Source organism: Myxine glutinosa, chromosome 3, assembly GCF_964187855.1.
Source record: "Myxine glutinosa chromosome 3, kmMyxGlut1.1, whole genome shotgun sequence".
NCBI classification, from domain to species: domain Eukaryota; kingdom Metazoa; phylum Chordata; class Myxini; order Myxiniformes; family Myxinidae; genus Myxine; species Myxine glutinosa.
This window is the reverse complement of record NC_136263.1, coordinates 134,432,568-134,450,014: the sequence shown is the minus strand read 5'-3', so window position 1 is coordinate 134,450,014 and position 17,447 is coordinate 134,432,568. Positions and strand designations below refer to the sequence as shown.

The 17,447-nt window shown below is 44.0% G+C and overlaps 1 protein-coding gene across 1 annotated transcript in view; it reads left to right on the top strand.

The window, feature by feature from the left end:
- LOC137423191 (protein FAM184A) overlaps nt 1-17,447 on the top strand; it is a 192,940-nt gene that overhangs the window by 166,513 nt on the left and 8,980 nt on the right. Inside the window, exons 13-15 of the mRNA XM_078774580.1 lie at nt 570-697; nt 5,902-6,086; nt 14,013-14,159. Of these exons, the coding sequence (XP_078630706.1) occupies nt 570-697; nt 5,902-6,086; nt 14,013-14,159 (460 nt within the window). The remainder of the gene's footprint in view (nt 1-569; nt 698-5,901; nt 6,087-14,012; nt 14,160-17,447) is intronic.

Genomic DNA, 17,447 nt, shown 5'->3' with positions numbered 1-17,447 from the left:
TGTTCTGCGTTTTGGTTTTCGTTCGTGTCCCATTGGAAACTCCTCACAATGTGGGAAACCCAGGTTAAAATTCCATGTACCATGTGTGTGTGTGATTCTCTATTGTCTATTAAAGGCCTAATACAAATAAAAGTACACTGATGTGAACCATTTCCTTTGTCCTTTGTCCAAAGGTGAAGCTCCTTTATTCTTTTTTAATCTCCATATCATCGCACCCCACCCGGCCCACCCCCAACCCGACACACCCTTTTTGGGTGTTTGTCTTTCTCATTCCATCGGGTATTGCATCACAAAACCAACTAAATATACATACATACAGTATATGAATAATGAATATATAAATTTTCTCATAATAAAGCCTCAAATAAACATAACACACAGCTGGTGGTTTTAGCAGAAGATGTGCAGCCTTTAAATACTACCCAGACTTTTATGCCTTTTTGCCTATTTCGATACTGTATAAATATATATATATATATATTTGGTCATTTTGTTTCTGAGATTGAAAGTGATTGGATTTTTGATGGTAACATATGAACTCATTGTTTGTTTTTAAATGTCATCCTTAGACGAGCTACGTTTGGAGCTGACATGCCAACAGACGGCCACCATGAAGCAGATTTCCAGGAATCATAAGCAACAGCTTTCTTGTGGACTGAGGGAACTAGAAAGGGCACTGGAGAACAGCTTAAAACAGGCATGACTATATAGAGACATACAGGGTTGAGGTGGAGTGGAAGTCATTTATTCTGGAAAAAAATGTAAATATAGTGGGCTTACTATCTACAGATAGCCTCACGTTGAGAAGAGATACATTTGACATAATTTGTGACCATTGTAATGTGCATTGTTTGTTTACAAATGAATTTGTGTGTCGGCAATTTTACATGAAAGATTTGATCTGGAGTGTTTTTATCCATAGTTGTCACCTGATCAGTGGTCAGCATGGCCTATTGGGTGTTCATAAGACTAAGCCATACCCAATAAGGGTGGCACAGTCAACCCACACTTCCAAGGCAGGTCTCCGATAATGGTTCTGATAAAAGGTTTCAAGTTTTGGAGGCTGAAGTCTATAATGCCTGCATTTAAAAAATAGATGTCTTTATTACAAACACACAAATCTCAATTTAAAACCAGAACTTGGTGACAGGAAACACGACCCATGCATATCGAGACTTAACCTTATTTTATCCTAACCCTATCTATGCACATTACTCAACTCTACAGGACTGATGGCAGGCAGGCCTTAAATTGTCCTTGATCACAGAGTACTTGAGGTGATTAAAAAGTACTGGATTCTGGGGAAATGGACTAAGGCATGGGCGCGAAGAAGAAAAGTAGAAAAGTTTTTTCCCTTGATCAGGTGGTGTAATGAGTGGGTTTTCATTGGCTGTGCTGACATTATGGCAGTGGTAGGTTGAACCATTGAAGACTGATGTGGCACAGAGGTGCTTCCGCAACAGTTTGGAGCAGAAAAATGCAAGGATGACACACATGTCGGAGGGATCAACCATGATTGCATTGCCCCAAATGAACACGTGCACCAGAGGTCAACAGCTCCAGTACCTCAGCATGCTCACATCATAGGATCAATGCATGCACTCGTGTACCTTGGTGTGCACCACACCTTGACAGAGTCTGTGAATGGTGTGGAAACAGGCACTTCATTGACGAATTGTGATTTTCAATTTGGGTATGGACCTGGACAGGTGGTTGCATTGGCCATTCTGACCAGCTGTTCTCATGCTGCTTAAATTGCCCTACTAAACTCTCTTTTTGACTGTGGCCATAGCTAATTCCAACTGCATTCTGAAGCATGAATCTCTGAAAACCTGACTGTAGCTCCCTCAGAGCGTCACTCACCACTTGCGACTCCAACCATACATCAACTGACTTTTACCTCCGCTGCTTTGACTTTTTAAGCTCCACTGATGCAGATTTTTGAATTTCCAAACAAACAGTGAGAATCCAAAATGGCTCGTATCTTTGCAAGCAAATCGGTGAAAATTGTGCATTCATCAAGCCCTTGTTACAAGGTGTGTTTTTTTTCTCGCCACCGTTGAACCACATTCAGTCCAGGTAATTGTCTGTGTTAACTCCGGATATTGGCTATCAGAGTAATTAACTATCTACGAGTGGTCACCCTGGTAATTGTCTATGTGTGAGATGGGCCGCCTTTTGTTCTCATCACTCTTTATCTGTACAATTTCACAACGGTCCTGCCCACCTTATACAACATAATCTTACTCAAACTATGCTTGAACTCTAAATTATGCAAACATTTTCAACTTTAAACACTCGCACAGTAAAATACTAAATTACTGATGAATAAATTGATGTTGAATCAAAATAAATTTATTTCTACTAAATTTGTGGAGACAGTTGGTGGAGAAGAGGTTGGAGATGCAAGGGGGACGGGTATTAGGGTTTGTGGACCTTGAGAAGGCTTACTTCTGTCCGGAGAGAGATTGTGATGGCAATGCTGAGACGGATGGGAGTGATTGAAGCAGAAGCTAGGTTGGTGAAAGGTAAGTATGACGTAATGAAGAGAAGAGTTTTAGTTGGCGTAGGTTGTCAGAAGAGTTGTTCGGCAGAGGCAGAGAAGTTTACTCCATGCACCACTGTTTACTATGAGGATGGAGCAGGTGAATTGGACGGTCAGCAATGGAGGCCTTCTGAGAAAGATAATACATGCAAATGATATTGCGATTGTGGCAGAGAGCAGGCAGGAAATGCAGGAGGCATAGGAAGAATGGAACGATGCGTTCAAGAAACGGATTGAGGATGAGCCTTTATAAGACAGGTAATGTGGGTCTGACAGCAGATAAAGGAACTGAACATCAGATTAGAAGGGAAGAGTATCTGGCAGGGAAGCAGATTTGAGTATCTAGGTTGAACAGTTACCGAAGATGGCAGTTCGGTTCTGGGGTCTTGTCTCACGCTGACCTACCTTTATGGTCTGGAGACAGTGACACCGACAGAAGCGACACCAGAGTTTGCAGGTCTGCAAAAACAACTGAGTCGGTTGGATAGTGGGAGTCAAGAGGGTGGATAGAAGGATGGACGAACAGAGAGAGGGAATCAATGTGTGAGGATGAGCTTGATAAGAGCCCGCTGAGGTGGGCTGGGCACCTGGTGCAGATGGAGGAAGGAAGAATGGCAAAGAAAGCTGATGGGTTGAGGGAGTGAGGTAGACCTCAGCTGGGATCAGAAAATTATGTGAGGAGGGGCATAGAGCAGTGGAGGAGTATTGTACAAAATGTGGGGCAGCAGCAGCTTTGTACCTTTAGGCCTCACCCCATATAAAGGGAAATGAGGAGGAGGAAGAAGAAAATGAATTTCCTTCCAACAGTTTCCTCTTTATATAGTGTATTTTAATCCACAATTTCAATCATCTCCGATAATTAAATGCCAGAAAGAATACACGAAGCAATAACTTGACATCTTTCATTCCACGATTATAATAATAACTATTAATGAAGCCCAGCATTTAACCCTGGTGTTGGGCTAGCGGCTAGGGTGCCGGCTTAGGATACCTAGGATCCTGGGTTCTAAATCCCGGTCGATCGCTGAATTAACGCCAGGGGGGTTGACTCAGCCTGTCATCCTTCCGAGGTTGGCTAATTGAGTACCAGTTCACTGGTAATTCCCTGTTTGTCGTTAAAGGCGGCAAAAAGGGTTGGCGTCAGGAAGGGCATCCGGCCGTAAAACATTGCTTCAAAAAGGGGACCGAAAAACAACAACAACCACGGTTCCCGAAAAAGGCCAACCCCCGCTTTGCGGGGAAAAATGGCCTCTAAAGGTGTTTTGTTTTTTTTTTTTGTTTTTTATGAAGCCACGTATTCATGAAGGGCCTTCTTACCTGTGTATCAAAATATGGCCAAAATTAATCTTGCATAATTACATAATGTTGTATTAATTATGTTGCATAATGTTGTATTATACAGTGGCCTACAAAAGTATTCACCCTCTACCAATAATAACACATTACGATGAATTACGAATTACGTAGAAATTATTTTTCCAAATGAACTTTTTTTATTTATAACTGAAGAGATCAAACAAAATACTGTTATAGTTGAAGGAGGTTAGATGTCAGGGATACCTGTAGAAATACATGTACAAATATAAAATCACTGGTTGCAAAAGTATTCAGCCCCTTTTGTCAGTACTTGATGGAAGCACCTTTTGCAGCAATGACTGCTGGGAGTCGTTTTGGGAAGGTCTCTACCAGCTTTGCACAGTGAGATGGTGACATCTTTGCCCATTCTTCATGTGAAAATTGCTCTAGTTCTGCCAAGTTTAACGGGAATCATCGATGGACTGCAACCTTCAAGTCTCACCATAAATGTTCAAATGGGTTCAACTCAAGACTTTGACTGGGCCACTCAAGAACATTTATTTTCTTCTTATTCAGCAACTTCAGTGTGGCTTTAGCCTTCTTGTGCCTCGGATCATTGTCCTCCTGAAATGTGAATTTCCTACCCAGGTTCTGATTCATGGCTCACTCAAGCAGGTTTTCATCAAGGATTCTCCTGTACTTTTCACCGTCCATTGTCCCCGATTTGGCACTTGAGAGAGGCAGTGGAGGGGAAGAAACAAACATCCTGACAAGCTTGCCTTTACCTGCTTAATAAAAGCGGCCCCATAACATGATGCTGCCACCACCATGCATCAGTAGGGATGCTGTTGACTGTATGGTGCTGCAGTGTTAGGCTTGTACCAGATGTAACGGTTTGAATTGAGACCAAAAGTTCAATCTTTGTCTTGTCTGACCACAAAATGTTTCTTCACATGTCTGCAGTATCATTAAGCTGCTCTTTTGCAAACTCCATATGAGCTTTTAGATGTCTTTTTCAGTAATGGTTTCTTTCTTGCCATCTATCCATACATGCCAGCTTTGTGAAGGGAACGGGATATTGTTGATTGACGAACACTGACCCCCTCTTGGACATAGAACCTTGCAGATCTTTCAAAGTCATTTTTGGATTTACAGTGACATCCCGTTTCCTGCTTGCCCGGCTGCTGAATTTGGATGGGCGACCTGATATGCGTAGAGTCTCGGTGGTATGATACGTCTTCCACCTGTTAATGATGGATTTCACCATAATCAAAGGGATAATGAGCGACTTTGTAATCGTCTTATATCCCTCTCCAGAATGGTGCTTCTCCACCACTTTATGTCTGACCTATTTGAAAAACTCCTTGGTCTTCATGTTTGCCATGTTATTTGACCAAGTGAGTTGCACCTTAAAACTCCTCCAAGGTAAGTGCGGGAGATACATTTTCAAGTTAAACCAATGATTACATACAGGTGAAAACTACTACACTTATTTTGTAACTTTTCAAATGAAGGATTTGCTCCTGAAGTGATTTAGCGTTAATTAGGCAATGGATTTGAATACTTATGCAACTGAGAATCATCTGATTTTCTCTATTAATCTAATTTATTCACATTTTATCTGCATTTTTTAGCTTTATCAGTTTGGAGTAGTTTATGATGACTATATAGTAAGCTTGATTTAAAAGTTTCATGATATAATATAAGCTGAGGTGTCTTCAAAATGAGAAAATTTTGGAGGGGGAGGGGGGGGCGAGGTGAATACTTTTGTGTGCCACTGTACATGTTTCAAATTGCAAACATTTCATTATTTATTGTTTTTTTAATGCATGATGCAAAAGTGAATAATGTGTGAGAGTTGCATTAAGATCATTAATATTTTATATATGGTAGATAGTTAATTAATAGAGTTGAGTGCTTTCTCATGTCATGGTTAGCGCACCAGTCTGCCATTTCAGATGTCATAATTTTGATTATTGTTGTGGTAGTAAAACAGAATGTGAAGTCGAAGTAATACGAGGTATGTCTGCAGTAAAGTTCAATAGAGGAATGCCTTGCAGGAGAGGGAAGAGGCTCTGCATTGCCGTGAGCTACAGCTAGCTCTGACTGACAGTAAGCAAAGCTTACACATGGTTCAGCGAGACAACGAAAAGCTTCGCTGGGAACTTTCTGACCTGGAGAACAAGCTCGAGGACAGAGTGAGAATGATGAACGAGGTTCAGACAGATGTCAGCAATCACTTCAGGTGTGTTTCACACCTTCAGTAAACAATAAAATATAAGGGGATATAAAAAATGAAGCAGTTAAATTTATTTGATCACCATTGCCTTTCTTAAAGGCTGTCAAAGATTCCTGCATGGAAAGCGTTTTATGCCTGCGCAGCCGATGGTGCCGGAGGCATCATGTTTTCGGGTTGTCTGCCCGGCTGTGCCTGTGTGCGTGGATGTGTAGCAGATTTTCGTTACCTGGATAACTTCTGAACTGCTGATAAGATATTGACTAAACCTGGTAGAAGTATGTACTATGACACAAAGATGAACTGATTTGATTTGGGGTTTAATAGGTCAATGGTCTTTGGTCATTTGACCATGAATTGAAAATCTTTAGCACAATAACGTGTGAACATCAGAAGGGATTTCAAGCAAACCCTGCACAAGTATGAACGGTGATACAAAGATGAACAGAATCAATTTTGGGTTCAACAGGTCAAAGGTCATGTGCCCTTTGAGAATCATTTTGCAGTTGATAACTCAAGTTAGAAGCATTTTGTGTTTTCTCTTTTACTTATCACTCTTTCTCTCTCTCTCTCTCTCTCTCTCTCTCTCTCTCTCTCTCTCTCTCTCTCTCTCTCTCTCTCTCTCTCTCCCCCCCCCTCTCCCTCTCTCCCCCTCTCATGTGACATTTAATTGAGATCAAACATAATCGTGGATTTACATCGAACATGGGCAGTGGCATATCCATTGATGCATCCGCGTCAAATTCTATTTTGTAATTTCAAATTGTGTTTTCCTTAACATGCCCAAATTGAGTCTGTCCGTCGAGAAAATAAAGTCGGTGTTTAATTGGCCGTCTGCCCTTCGCAAGGTTAGACCGGTTTTATATTATAAATAGTGATTAAAAAAAAATATTGTGACCCATACTGGTATTGTCCCAAGTGGTTTCTTGTCCAAGTCGTCCAATTGTCCCAAGTCGGATCACTACATGGTCGTGCTTCACACTTATTCTCCGATTGTAACCGTAGTTACTTCTATCTACTCATCCCAACTCTCTCTTCCTCATATGTGGTGATTTCAACTGTCATCATGCCAGTTGGCTGGGTGTGGGTACCTCTCTCACCAGCCATGGCTCCTCAGCAAAGGACTTCTGCGACTCACTGGGACTGACACAATCTGTCAATTTCCCGACCCGGATCTCAGTCAACGGAACATCTTCTCTTCTGGACTTGGTTATGACTAACTTCCCTGAAAATGTCTGCTGCTCTTCTTCTGCTCCGATCGGATCATCTGATCATGTCCTTGTTAAAGTGGACATCTCTCTGACCATCCTCAGGGAGCCTGCTCAGCGTCGACGAGTCTGGCATTTCACTCAGGCCAACTGGCACGGTCTTCAAGCAGCCATCAATCATCTGGACTGGTCTCCCATCTCTACCACCTCTGACATCAACTCATCCTGGGAATTCTTCCAAAGTAAATTGCTCTCTCTCATGCACAGATTTATCCCATCTCGTCTTCAGTTGTCATACCCTTCCTCCCGTCCATGGTACACGGAATCTTGTGGTGAGGCTGTTGCCCAGAAACAACTTGCCTTCGTCTCCTGGAAAGCAAATCCAACGGAAGGAAATCTCATTTCCTTTCACAAAGCCCGAAACAAGTGTGTGTCCACCCTCAGGAGAGCCAGGAAACAATATCTCTCCGTTCTCAAGACCGAACTCTCTTATCTGTCTCCCTCTTCCAAATCCTGGTGGCGTCTGGTCAAATCCGTTTCTGGTGTTTGTTCCCCCTCCATCCCCTCCCTTACCTCAAACGGCTACACAGCTGACTCCGCACGTGAAAAAGCTGAATGCCTCAACTCTGTGTTTGCCTCTAAATCTTGTGTCCCAAACCCATCCCTCTCTGTACCCACCATACCCAGTCGTACCCTGCTGCTCCTGGACTCCGTGTCCTTTCCTCCTGACAAGGTGGAAAAGTTTCTGTCAACCCTCGACTCTGATTCTGCAACTGGACCCGACGGCATCAGCCCACGGGTCCTAAAATCCTGCTCTGCTGCTCTATCTCACCCTCTCTCTGTTCTCTTCACCCTCTCTTTTGCTCAAGGTCAACTGCCATCTGCTTGGAAATCAGCCAACATCACCGCTTTGCACAAAAAAGGTGCAAAAACAGATCCTAGCAATTACAGACCAATCAGCCTTCTCCCAATTATCAGCAAAGTCATGGAATCCATCATTGCTTCTGATATGAAATCTTTCCTCTTCTCCAATGGCTTGATCTCTGATCATCAATTTGGTTTCAGACCAGGTCACTCTACTCTGGACATGCTGCTTCTGCTGTCTCAACAATGGATGGAGGTCCTCAATGCCAAACAGGAAATTAGAGCTGTCTCCCTCGACATATCACGTGCCTTCGACACGGTCTGGCACCCCGCTTTGCTCACCAAACTCTCCTCCTTTGGTATCCATGGAAATCTCCACGCATGGCTGGCGGACTTCCTCTCTAGTCGTCGTCAACGTGTGGCCCTGAATGGGTTTCTCTCATCTCCTCTTCCTGTTCAGGCTGGAGTTCCCCAAGGCAGTGTTCTGGGCCCCGTGCTTTTTCTGGTCTTCATCAATGATCTCTCTGACTCTCTCGAAAATCCTCTCTATCTCTTTGCTGATGACTCCACTCTCTGCCGCTCCATTCCTCTTCCCTCAGATCGGCAGTCTGCTGCCTCCTCACTCTCTGAAGACCTGGACAAAATCACAGACTGGTCAAACAAGTGGAACATGTCTTTCAATCCTGACAAATCTCACACTCTTACTATGTCTCTCCGAAAAGATCGACTGGACAACCCTCCCATCTACTTTCTCAACAATCCTCTCCAAGAAGTTCTGTCGCTCAAGATTTTGGGTCTCACTATCTGCCATGATCTTTCTTGGGAAAACCACATTTCCAAGCTGGCCTCCAAAGCCAGTCGCCGACTGGGCATCCTCCGTCGTGCGAAGTCCTTCCTCGGCACACCTGAGCTCCTCACCACATACAAGGCTTTCATCCGCAGCTCAATGGAATACTGTTCTCCCCTATGGGCCGGTGCTCCTGCCTCACACCTAGCTCGGCTTCACGCTGTTGAAACCAAAGCTTTCAGAATTATTGGAATCTCCCGCGATGAAGCTATCTCTGAGGGCCTTTCACTCACTCACCGCAGGCAGGTAGGTGGTCTTTCTGTCTTCTACCGACTCCTCTCCGGCCTTGCACCCCCAGCTCTCTCTGTGCTCTGTCCCCCAAATATTCCTACAGGTCGCACAAGATCTGCCAGCAACCCTCTGATGGTTAAACTGCCGAAATCTCGGCTCTCCGCTCACCTTCACTCTTTCATTCCTCTTTTCTCCCGCCTCTGGAACAAACTCCCTCACTCCCTTCAATCCCACTCCTCCCTCCAGGTCTTTAAAACAGCTGTTCACCACCATCTCTTATCTTCCCCCATCCAAAACCTTGATCTTTTCTACCCCCGCTAATTCACCCCAGATCCACCTTGTTTGAAATTCCAACTTCTTTCCTGGAAGTCCTGGCAGTGTCCATATGTTTTATACCTCTCCCACTGCCCCCTTCCCACGCCCCCCCCCCCAAAGCCCTCGCCCTCTCTCAGATCTCTCGATGTCTCCATGTCTCTCGGTCCCTGCTCTCAAATGTTGTGTTTGTGTCCTTCCCCCTCTCTCCCCATCTTGTCTACCGCTCCCTATGTTATATGTTTTATGTGTCGGTTTGTCTTTCTGTGTGATTAATGTTCGCTCTTTCACGAGCCTCGATATTGTATACAAAAAAAAAAAAAAAAAAAAAATGTCTATTGGACTTTTAATGTCAGTCAAATGTTTTATTGATGCTTTTCAAGTCTTCTGGGAGACTTTACTTCTGTGGAAAGCTTCCTTCCCTCTCCTCGGACAGTGGTGGGACAATGCAAAAGCCCAGATAAAAATATTTTGCCAGCAGTATGGGTCCTTTAATACGAAGAACGATTTCACTCTTCAATCCCTATTTACCAAGGAGATTCTAACTTTACAGTCCAACATCTCAGCCTCTAATGCTGAATGGACTAACCTTTTGTTGCCTAAGATAAAGGCCCTCCTTGCTGAATTGTGTGCAAAGCGAGCTAGAGGAGCTTTGGTCCGGCTCCGAATGGAAAATATATGTCTTCTAGATACCTCTTCCAAGTTCTTCTTTGGATTAGAAACCCGAACCAAATGAAGCCAGCAACTAACTTTGCTTTGGATAAAAGAAGGGAGAGTGACATACGATCAAGAATGTATCAGAGCTTCTGCCAAGGAATACTTCTCTGACTTGTACCGTGCCAAGAACATTGATCATTGAATGATTGACTCTCTGGTCGCCTCTTTGCCCACCTTGTCCGAAACTGCACGTCTACAGTTGGATGTGGAAGTTACTTTGGAAGAACTTTTTTCCGTGTTGCAAACTTTACCCACTGGAAAGGCGTCGGGCTTAGATGGGATCCCGATGGAATTCTACCGGACCTTTTGGAATCTTTTGGGGCCTAAACTACTTGGTCTTTTAAACGACAGCTTGCGATCTGGCTCGCTACCCCTCAGTTGTCGCAGGGCTGCACTTGCGCTCATTCCCAAGAAAGGTGACCTTCAGAACTTGCAAAACTGGCGTCCAATCTCGTTACTTTGTACTGACTATAAAATCTTTTCCAAAGCTCTTGCAAACCGCCTCAAGCCGGTGACTGGGGAGATTGTACACCCCGACCAATCCTACTGCATTCACAAAAGGACTATACATGATAGTATTTTTATCGTTCGTGACATTATCGACATTTGTGCAATTGAACAAAGAAATGTTGGTTTGGTTTTCCTAGACCAGGAAAAAGCTTTTGAAGCAATTGATCATTTTTATCTCTTTTCTGTTTTACGGGGCTTTGGCCTCGGGGCAAATTTTATCTCTTACATTAAATTACTGTGTAATAATTTTTTTTAGTTTGTTAAAAGTTAATAATATTTTATGCCAGCCTTTCTCTGTTTGTAGAGGAATTCGCCATGGGGTGCTTCTCTGGTCTTTTGTACTCCCTTTCAGTTGAGCCTTTGCTTATTTGATTGCGTGCGTGCCTTCTTGGTTTTAACCCCCTTCCAGCAGCAAACCCGGTCAAGACAATCCCCTATGCAGATAACCTGTGTGTAATTGTTCACTCTGATGAGGATGTTTCTTCCTTGGTTCAATGGTTCATTGTGTCCAGGAGTTTAGCTCAACAAGCTCTGCAAATATCAACTGGCTCAAGAGCAATGCTCTCTACTTGGGCACGCAAAGTGATGCTCCTCCTCCAACCCTGCCCGTCCATCAGTCCGTAAACACTTGAAACTTCTTCTCCAAAACCGCTGATGGGATTGCGACCAAATTTGGCACAAAGTTTGTTCACGGCATTAAAATAATCGGGATCTAAGGGGGTTTACCGGGGGTCAAAGTGGGTCCAGGTTTGATCCCCCAAAATAGGAATTTGCTTTTTCCTCTGAAACTACACACACTCTTTCGATGAAACTTTACCATAACCTTCATCACCTGTGATGTGCCGAAAATTGTTCACGGCACAAATAAAATCGAAGTCTGAGGGAGTATACGGGGGTCAAAGTACATCCAGGTTTGACCCCCCCCCCCCCCCAACACAAATAGATATTTGCTTTCTTCTCTGAAACTACACACACAATTTCGATGAAACTTGACCACAACCTTCACAATCCATGATGTACAAAGTTTGTTCATGGCATTAAAAAAATCTGCTCCTTTGGGGGTTTACGGGTGGGGAGGGGGGTGCCCCCTCAAAATAGGTATTTGCTTTCTTCTCGGAAACTGCACATGCAATTCTGATGAAACATGACCACAACCTTAATCACCCGTGTTGTACCAAAGGGTAAAAACACCTGTCAAACAATCACCTGAACCCATTCCCACGGACTCATCTTCTGAGCAACCCTGTAATCTTGTTGTGTGAGTACATGAGAAACTGTTACTCCCATTGTGCTTGATGAACCGGAGATCCCTCGTGGAGTAGATGAAATCCTCTCCCAACCCCCACCATGTACAGATGCCACAGTTAAAAATCGATGCACCAGATGTACAAATTGATTGTGATCTGGAGGTGGCTGTATCTGTAGCATCTGATCAAATATGAAAATATGCCTTCTTATCATGTACACTGATTTCCTGGTAATAGAAGAACAAAATTTCAAAAAAAAAAACAGCTCTCGCTCTCTCTTTCGCTCTCTCTTTCGCTCTCTCTTTCGCTCTCTCTTTCGCTCTCTCTTTCGCTCTCTCTTTCGCTCTCTCTCTCTCTTTCGCTCTCTCTCTCTTCCGCTCTCTCTTTCGCTCTCTCTCTCTCTCTCTTTCTCTCTCTCTCTCTCTCTCTCTCTCTCTCTCTCTCTCTCTCTCTCTCTCTCACTCTCACTCTTACTCTTTTTCTCTTTCTCTTTCTCTCTCTTTCGCTCTCTCTCCCTCCCTCACTCTCTCCCCCTCCCTCTTTCCTTGGAAAAGTATCTTTACCTTCTTGCATATAACTCAGAATTATGTCAAACAGTTCCCCAAATATTATGGTTATAATAAAGAGGGTCGGACGAGATGGTGTAAACATAGTGAACCTACCGTTGAGGTGTCTAGCCTGGATTTGATTCTCCACCAAACTTGGTTTGGTGCTTTTCAGGCAGGGAATTACATCACAAAGTGGGCTATCCCTCGAATGGATTCGGATGGATATTAAGATGAGTGTCACATCTGGTAGCATTAGCTGATGGGCGATCGCACATTGTCTTTTGTGAAGAGCAGGTGAGTTTGTGCCAGCATGCTGAACAAATTGCAAATGATCCTGCCAAAATCTGCTCTATATTCGGTTTGGTTAGTCAGTCCATGAAAGACATGGGCCATTAACTTTATACAGTTGACGCCACTATAATGTGGGAATTATGGGTGCTGTTAAAGTTGCAATAGGTTGTAGGTTTAAAAATACTTGCTCTCTTATGTGTCAGTCAGAACCCCTTTATCCTCCATTGCTTGCCTCATTCATGTTATATCCTTTATGTTATATCATGAATTATTCCTAGCCCTGAATTATTCCTTGTCTGCTATCCTGCACCACATGTTCAGTCCGTGCATGATGTTGACGCACAGGCACTTCACCCATCAGAACGGTGGGCCCTCCGACATTCAGAGCAAGAAACTTTCCTTCTCGATGAAATACTATTCATGAAACTGATTGGTTGATGTATATTTTGTATATGATGTTTATATATAATTGTTTAGTTATTTATATATGATAATAACATTTATTTGATAAACTATGTGCTCTGCATTTTGCTTAAATCCAGTCTTTGTTTCAACAGGCCAGGCCAGGTAGTTCACATTTCACGCACTCGATACTCCTGCCTTCCCAATGTACTGCTGAGATGGAAAAAATATAGGATAGTTATTTGGCAGTGTGCTAACATCAGTTTCTATATTTATGGTTGGCTGCTGAAGGAATGAACTGTAACTTCAAACTGTTGTTCTTTTGCTGTCCTGAGAGTACAATATCACAATGCAAGTATTCTTTCAGATGGATAAGCTGGCTTTACCACCTGCTATTATTTATTACAGTAGTTGTCTGAAGATACCATGACTCATCCTTTTCTCTTCCTCACATTATGAAGCCAAGTGCTACTGCTTTTACAAAGTTTTGATTTATTTGTATGACCTTTGGTACAGTCTGACACCGAGCTATGTTTGCCATTTTCTTCTTCTTCCAGCATCTCAAATTGCTGTTAACAAAATCACTCTATTTGAAAAAATATATATTATTCCCAGACATTTGCACCCAACTTGTATTGGGGGCTATTTGATATTTAGCAAAAGCATGCTCATGTGAAAGACATTGTACCAACTGGGCTCCCACTCCTTTCCATGCGTGTTTCAATATCTTTGGATGCGTTGTGAATGAAACGATTCAGGAATTGCATAGAGGAAATGAAGCAAAGATTGGAGAGCGAGCGACAGCAGCTGACTGCAGACCACGTTCATGAAAATCATAACCTGATGCACGAGTACACTGCAGCGCAGGACCTTCTCAAGGAGAAGATTTCCACTTTGGAGAACGAGTAAGGCCCAAATGCATGATTGAAGACACGAGGGCTTGCATAGTTGGGTATTCATAAAATGCTGTGATTTTGAGCATTAATCATTGTGCCAATTCATTATTTACAGAATAAATTATGAATGTAATGGCCACTGGGTCCCGATCCTGACACCAATGCAATGGTTGTTGTTAGACATTATCATTATCATTAGATGTTAGACCTGGACATTATCTCAAACTGGTCAAACGGAACATGTCTTTCAATCCTGACAAATCTCACACTCTCACTTTGTCTCTCCGAAAAGACCGTCTGGAGAACCCTCCCATCTACTTTCTGAACAATCCTCTTGAAGATGTTCTGTCACTCAAGCTTTTGGGTCTCACTATCTGCCATGATCTTTCCTGGGAAAACCACATTTCCCAGCTGGCCTCCAAAGCAAGTCGCCGACTGGGCATCCTCCGTCATGCAAAGACATTTCTGGGCACTTCTGAGCTCCTCACCACATACAAGGCTTTCATCCACAGCTCAATGGAATACTGCTCTCCCCTCTGGGCTGGTGCTCCTGCCTCACACCTAGCTCGGCTTCACGCGGTTGTAACCAAATCTTTCAGAACCATTGGAATCTCCCGTGATGAAGCTGATTCTGAGGGCCTTTCTCTCTCTCTCACCGCAGGCAGGTAGGTGGTCTTTCTGACCTCTACCGACTCCTCTCCGGCCTTGCTCCCCCTGCTCTGTCTGTTTCTGTCCCCCAAATGTTCCTGCAGGTCGCACAAGATCTGCCAGCAACCCTCTTCTGGTGAAACTGCCAAAATCAAGACTCTCTGCTTACCTTCACTCCTTCATTCCTCTTTTCTCCCACCTCTGGAACAAACTCTCACACTCTCTTCAATTCCTCTCCTCCCTCCAGGTCTTTAAAACAGCTGGTCACCACCATCTCTTATCTTCCCCCATCAAAAACCTTGATCTTTTCTACCCCCGTTAAAACACCCCAAATACACCTCTTTAAATCCCCAACTTCTTTCCTGAAATTCCTCGAAGCATTCATTTGCTTTATACCATGGACACCTCCCTCCTCCCCCTTCTACAGATCTACCGACGTCCCTGTTCTCTTCTGTTGTGCTTGTGTGCTTCCCTTTTTCCCCCCTCTCCCCCTTTTGTCTCCCGCTCCCTTCATTGCATGTTTTATGTGTCTGTGCATGTTTTCATGTTCAATGTTTTAGCTCTTACATGAACCTCGATTCTGTATACAAAAAAATAAATATAGAATAGACCAAAAAAATAGACCTCATCCGCAGCTTGATGGAGTACTGCTCTCCCCTTTGGGCTGGCTCCCCTGCCTCACATCTTGCTCAGCCGGACACTGCAGAAACTAAGGCCTTAAAGTTTATTGGAATCTCACGAAAGGAAGCCGAGTCTATGGGTCTATCACTTCACCATTACAGTCAGGTCGGTAATCTCTCTGTCTTCTACCACCTCCTTTCTGATCTTGCACCCTCTGCTCTTTCCGGGTTTTTTTGTACCCTCCACCCCAGGATTCTGCAGGGCACACACGGTCCACCATCAACCCCCTTCTGGTGAAACTACCTAAATCCAGGATCACTGCTCACCAAAATTCATTAGCTCCTCCTTTTTTCTGCCTGTGGAACCAAATTCCACATTCCTTTCAATCCCATTCTTCCCTCCAGGTCTATAAGACAGCTGTTCACCACCAGCTCAGATCGTCCCCAATCTAAAATCATGATTATTTTCTACCCTCATATTAACCCTCTCCCCCCCACCCCCACCCCTCCCCAACCAAACGCAAACCCTCCTCCTTTCAAATTTCCAGCTTTCCCTCCTTCGAGTTTCCTTCTGTATCCATCTTGTCCACTCTATATGCGTCCTCGCCTGCCCCCTCCCATTCCTTTCCACACCCATTGTTTGTCCAAGTCTCCGTCTATCTAGGCCATTAACTCTGCTGTTGGTGTTTTCCCCTCTGTCTCCTGTTCCTTTTGTGTCCTGGTTTGTCCTGATCCGTTCTGTGTACTAGCTTTTCCATGAGCCTTGAATGTATATTGTTACGGCACAGGGGTTCGGGAGTTACCATTAGGAGGTTCCTCGGATTTGCTCCCAGACCTCTGACCTGAAGCCACCATGCCACAGATAACTCCGCGGACGTCGGTTGAGATAATCAGGTCTAACAAGGTCCTCTCGCCTTATTTTCAAGTTACCAGTCGGTGACCTGATGACCTCAGCTAAGGACCGTGCCCTCAGCATTCACCCATCTTCCACAATTACTATTACCACTATGGCCGAGCAAACCGTAAGTGAATGCTGGCTAACCACTACTGAAACAAAACAGTGGTGCAGACCTCTTGGCCATCCACTACGTACACACCGTGTCAGATCAACGAAAGAAAGGATGAGAGCGAAGCAGATGGAAAATGCACAACTACTATTTATTTTCCCAAGTGCTGGTGAAAAGCACGTTATTTATGTGTTTATTCACAAAGCAAAATCAAAGGCAAAAGGGCATGTATTTACAGCAAAAGCAAGCAAATTAAAAAGGTACAAATGAGCAGACTTGTCCTTAGCTAGTAGTATTCTGATAAATAAACCTTATCATAAACATTGAGATAAGATACCTGAGATGAGATACCAGCTGTCTCAACGATGGATGGAGGTCCTCAATGCCAAACAGGAAATTAGAGCTGTCTCCCTCGACATATCACGTGCCTTCGATACGGTCTGGCACCCCGCTCTGCTCACCAAACTCTCCTCCTTTGGTATCCATGGAAATCTCCACGCATGGCTGGCGGACTTCCTCTCCAGTCGTCGTCAACGTGTGGCCCTGAATGGGTTTCTCTCATCTCCTCTTCCTGTTCAGGCTGGAGTTCCCCAAGGCAGTGTTCTGGGCCCTGTGCTTTTTCTGGTCTTCATCAATGATCTCTCTGACTCTCTTCAAAATCCTCTCTATCTCTTTGCTGATGACTCCACTCTCTGCCGCTCCATTCCTCATCCCTCAGATCGGCAGTCTGCAGCCTCCTCACTCTCTGCAGACCTGGACAAAATCACAGACTGGGCAAACAAGTGGAACATGTCTTTCAATCCTGACAAATCTCACACTCTTACGATGCCTCTCCGAAAAGACCGACTGGACAACCCTCCCATCTACTTTCTGAATAATCCTCTCCAAGAAGTTCTGTCACTCAAGCTTTTGGGTCTCACTATCTGCCATGATCTTTCCTGGGAAAACCACATTTCCAAGCTGGCCTCCAAAGCCAGTCGCCGACTGGGCATCCTCCATCGTGCAAAGTGCTTCCTTGGCAC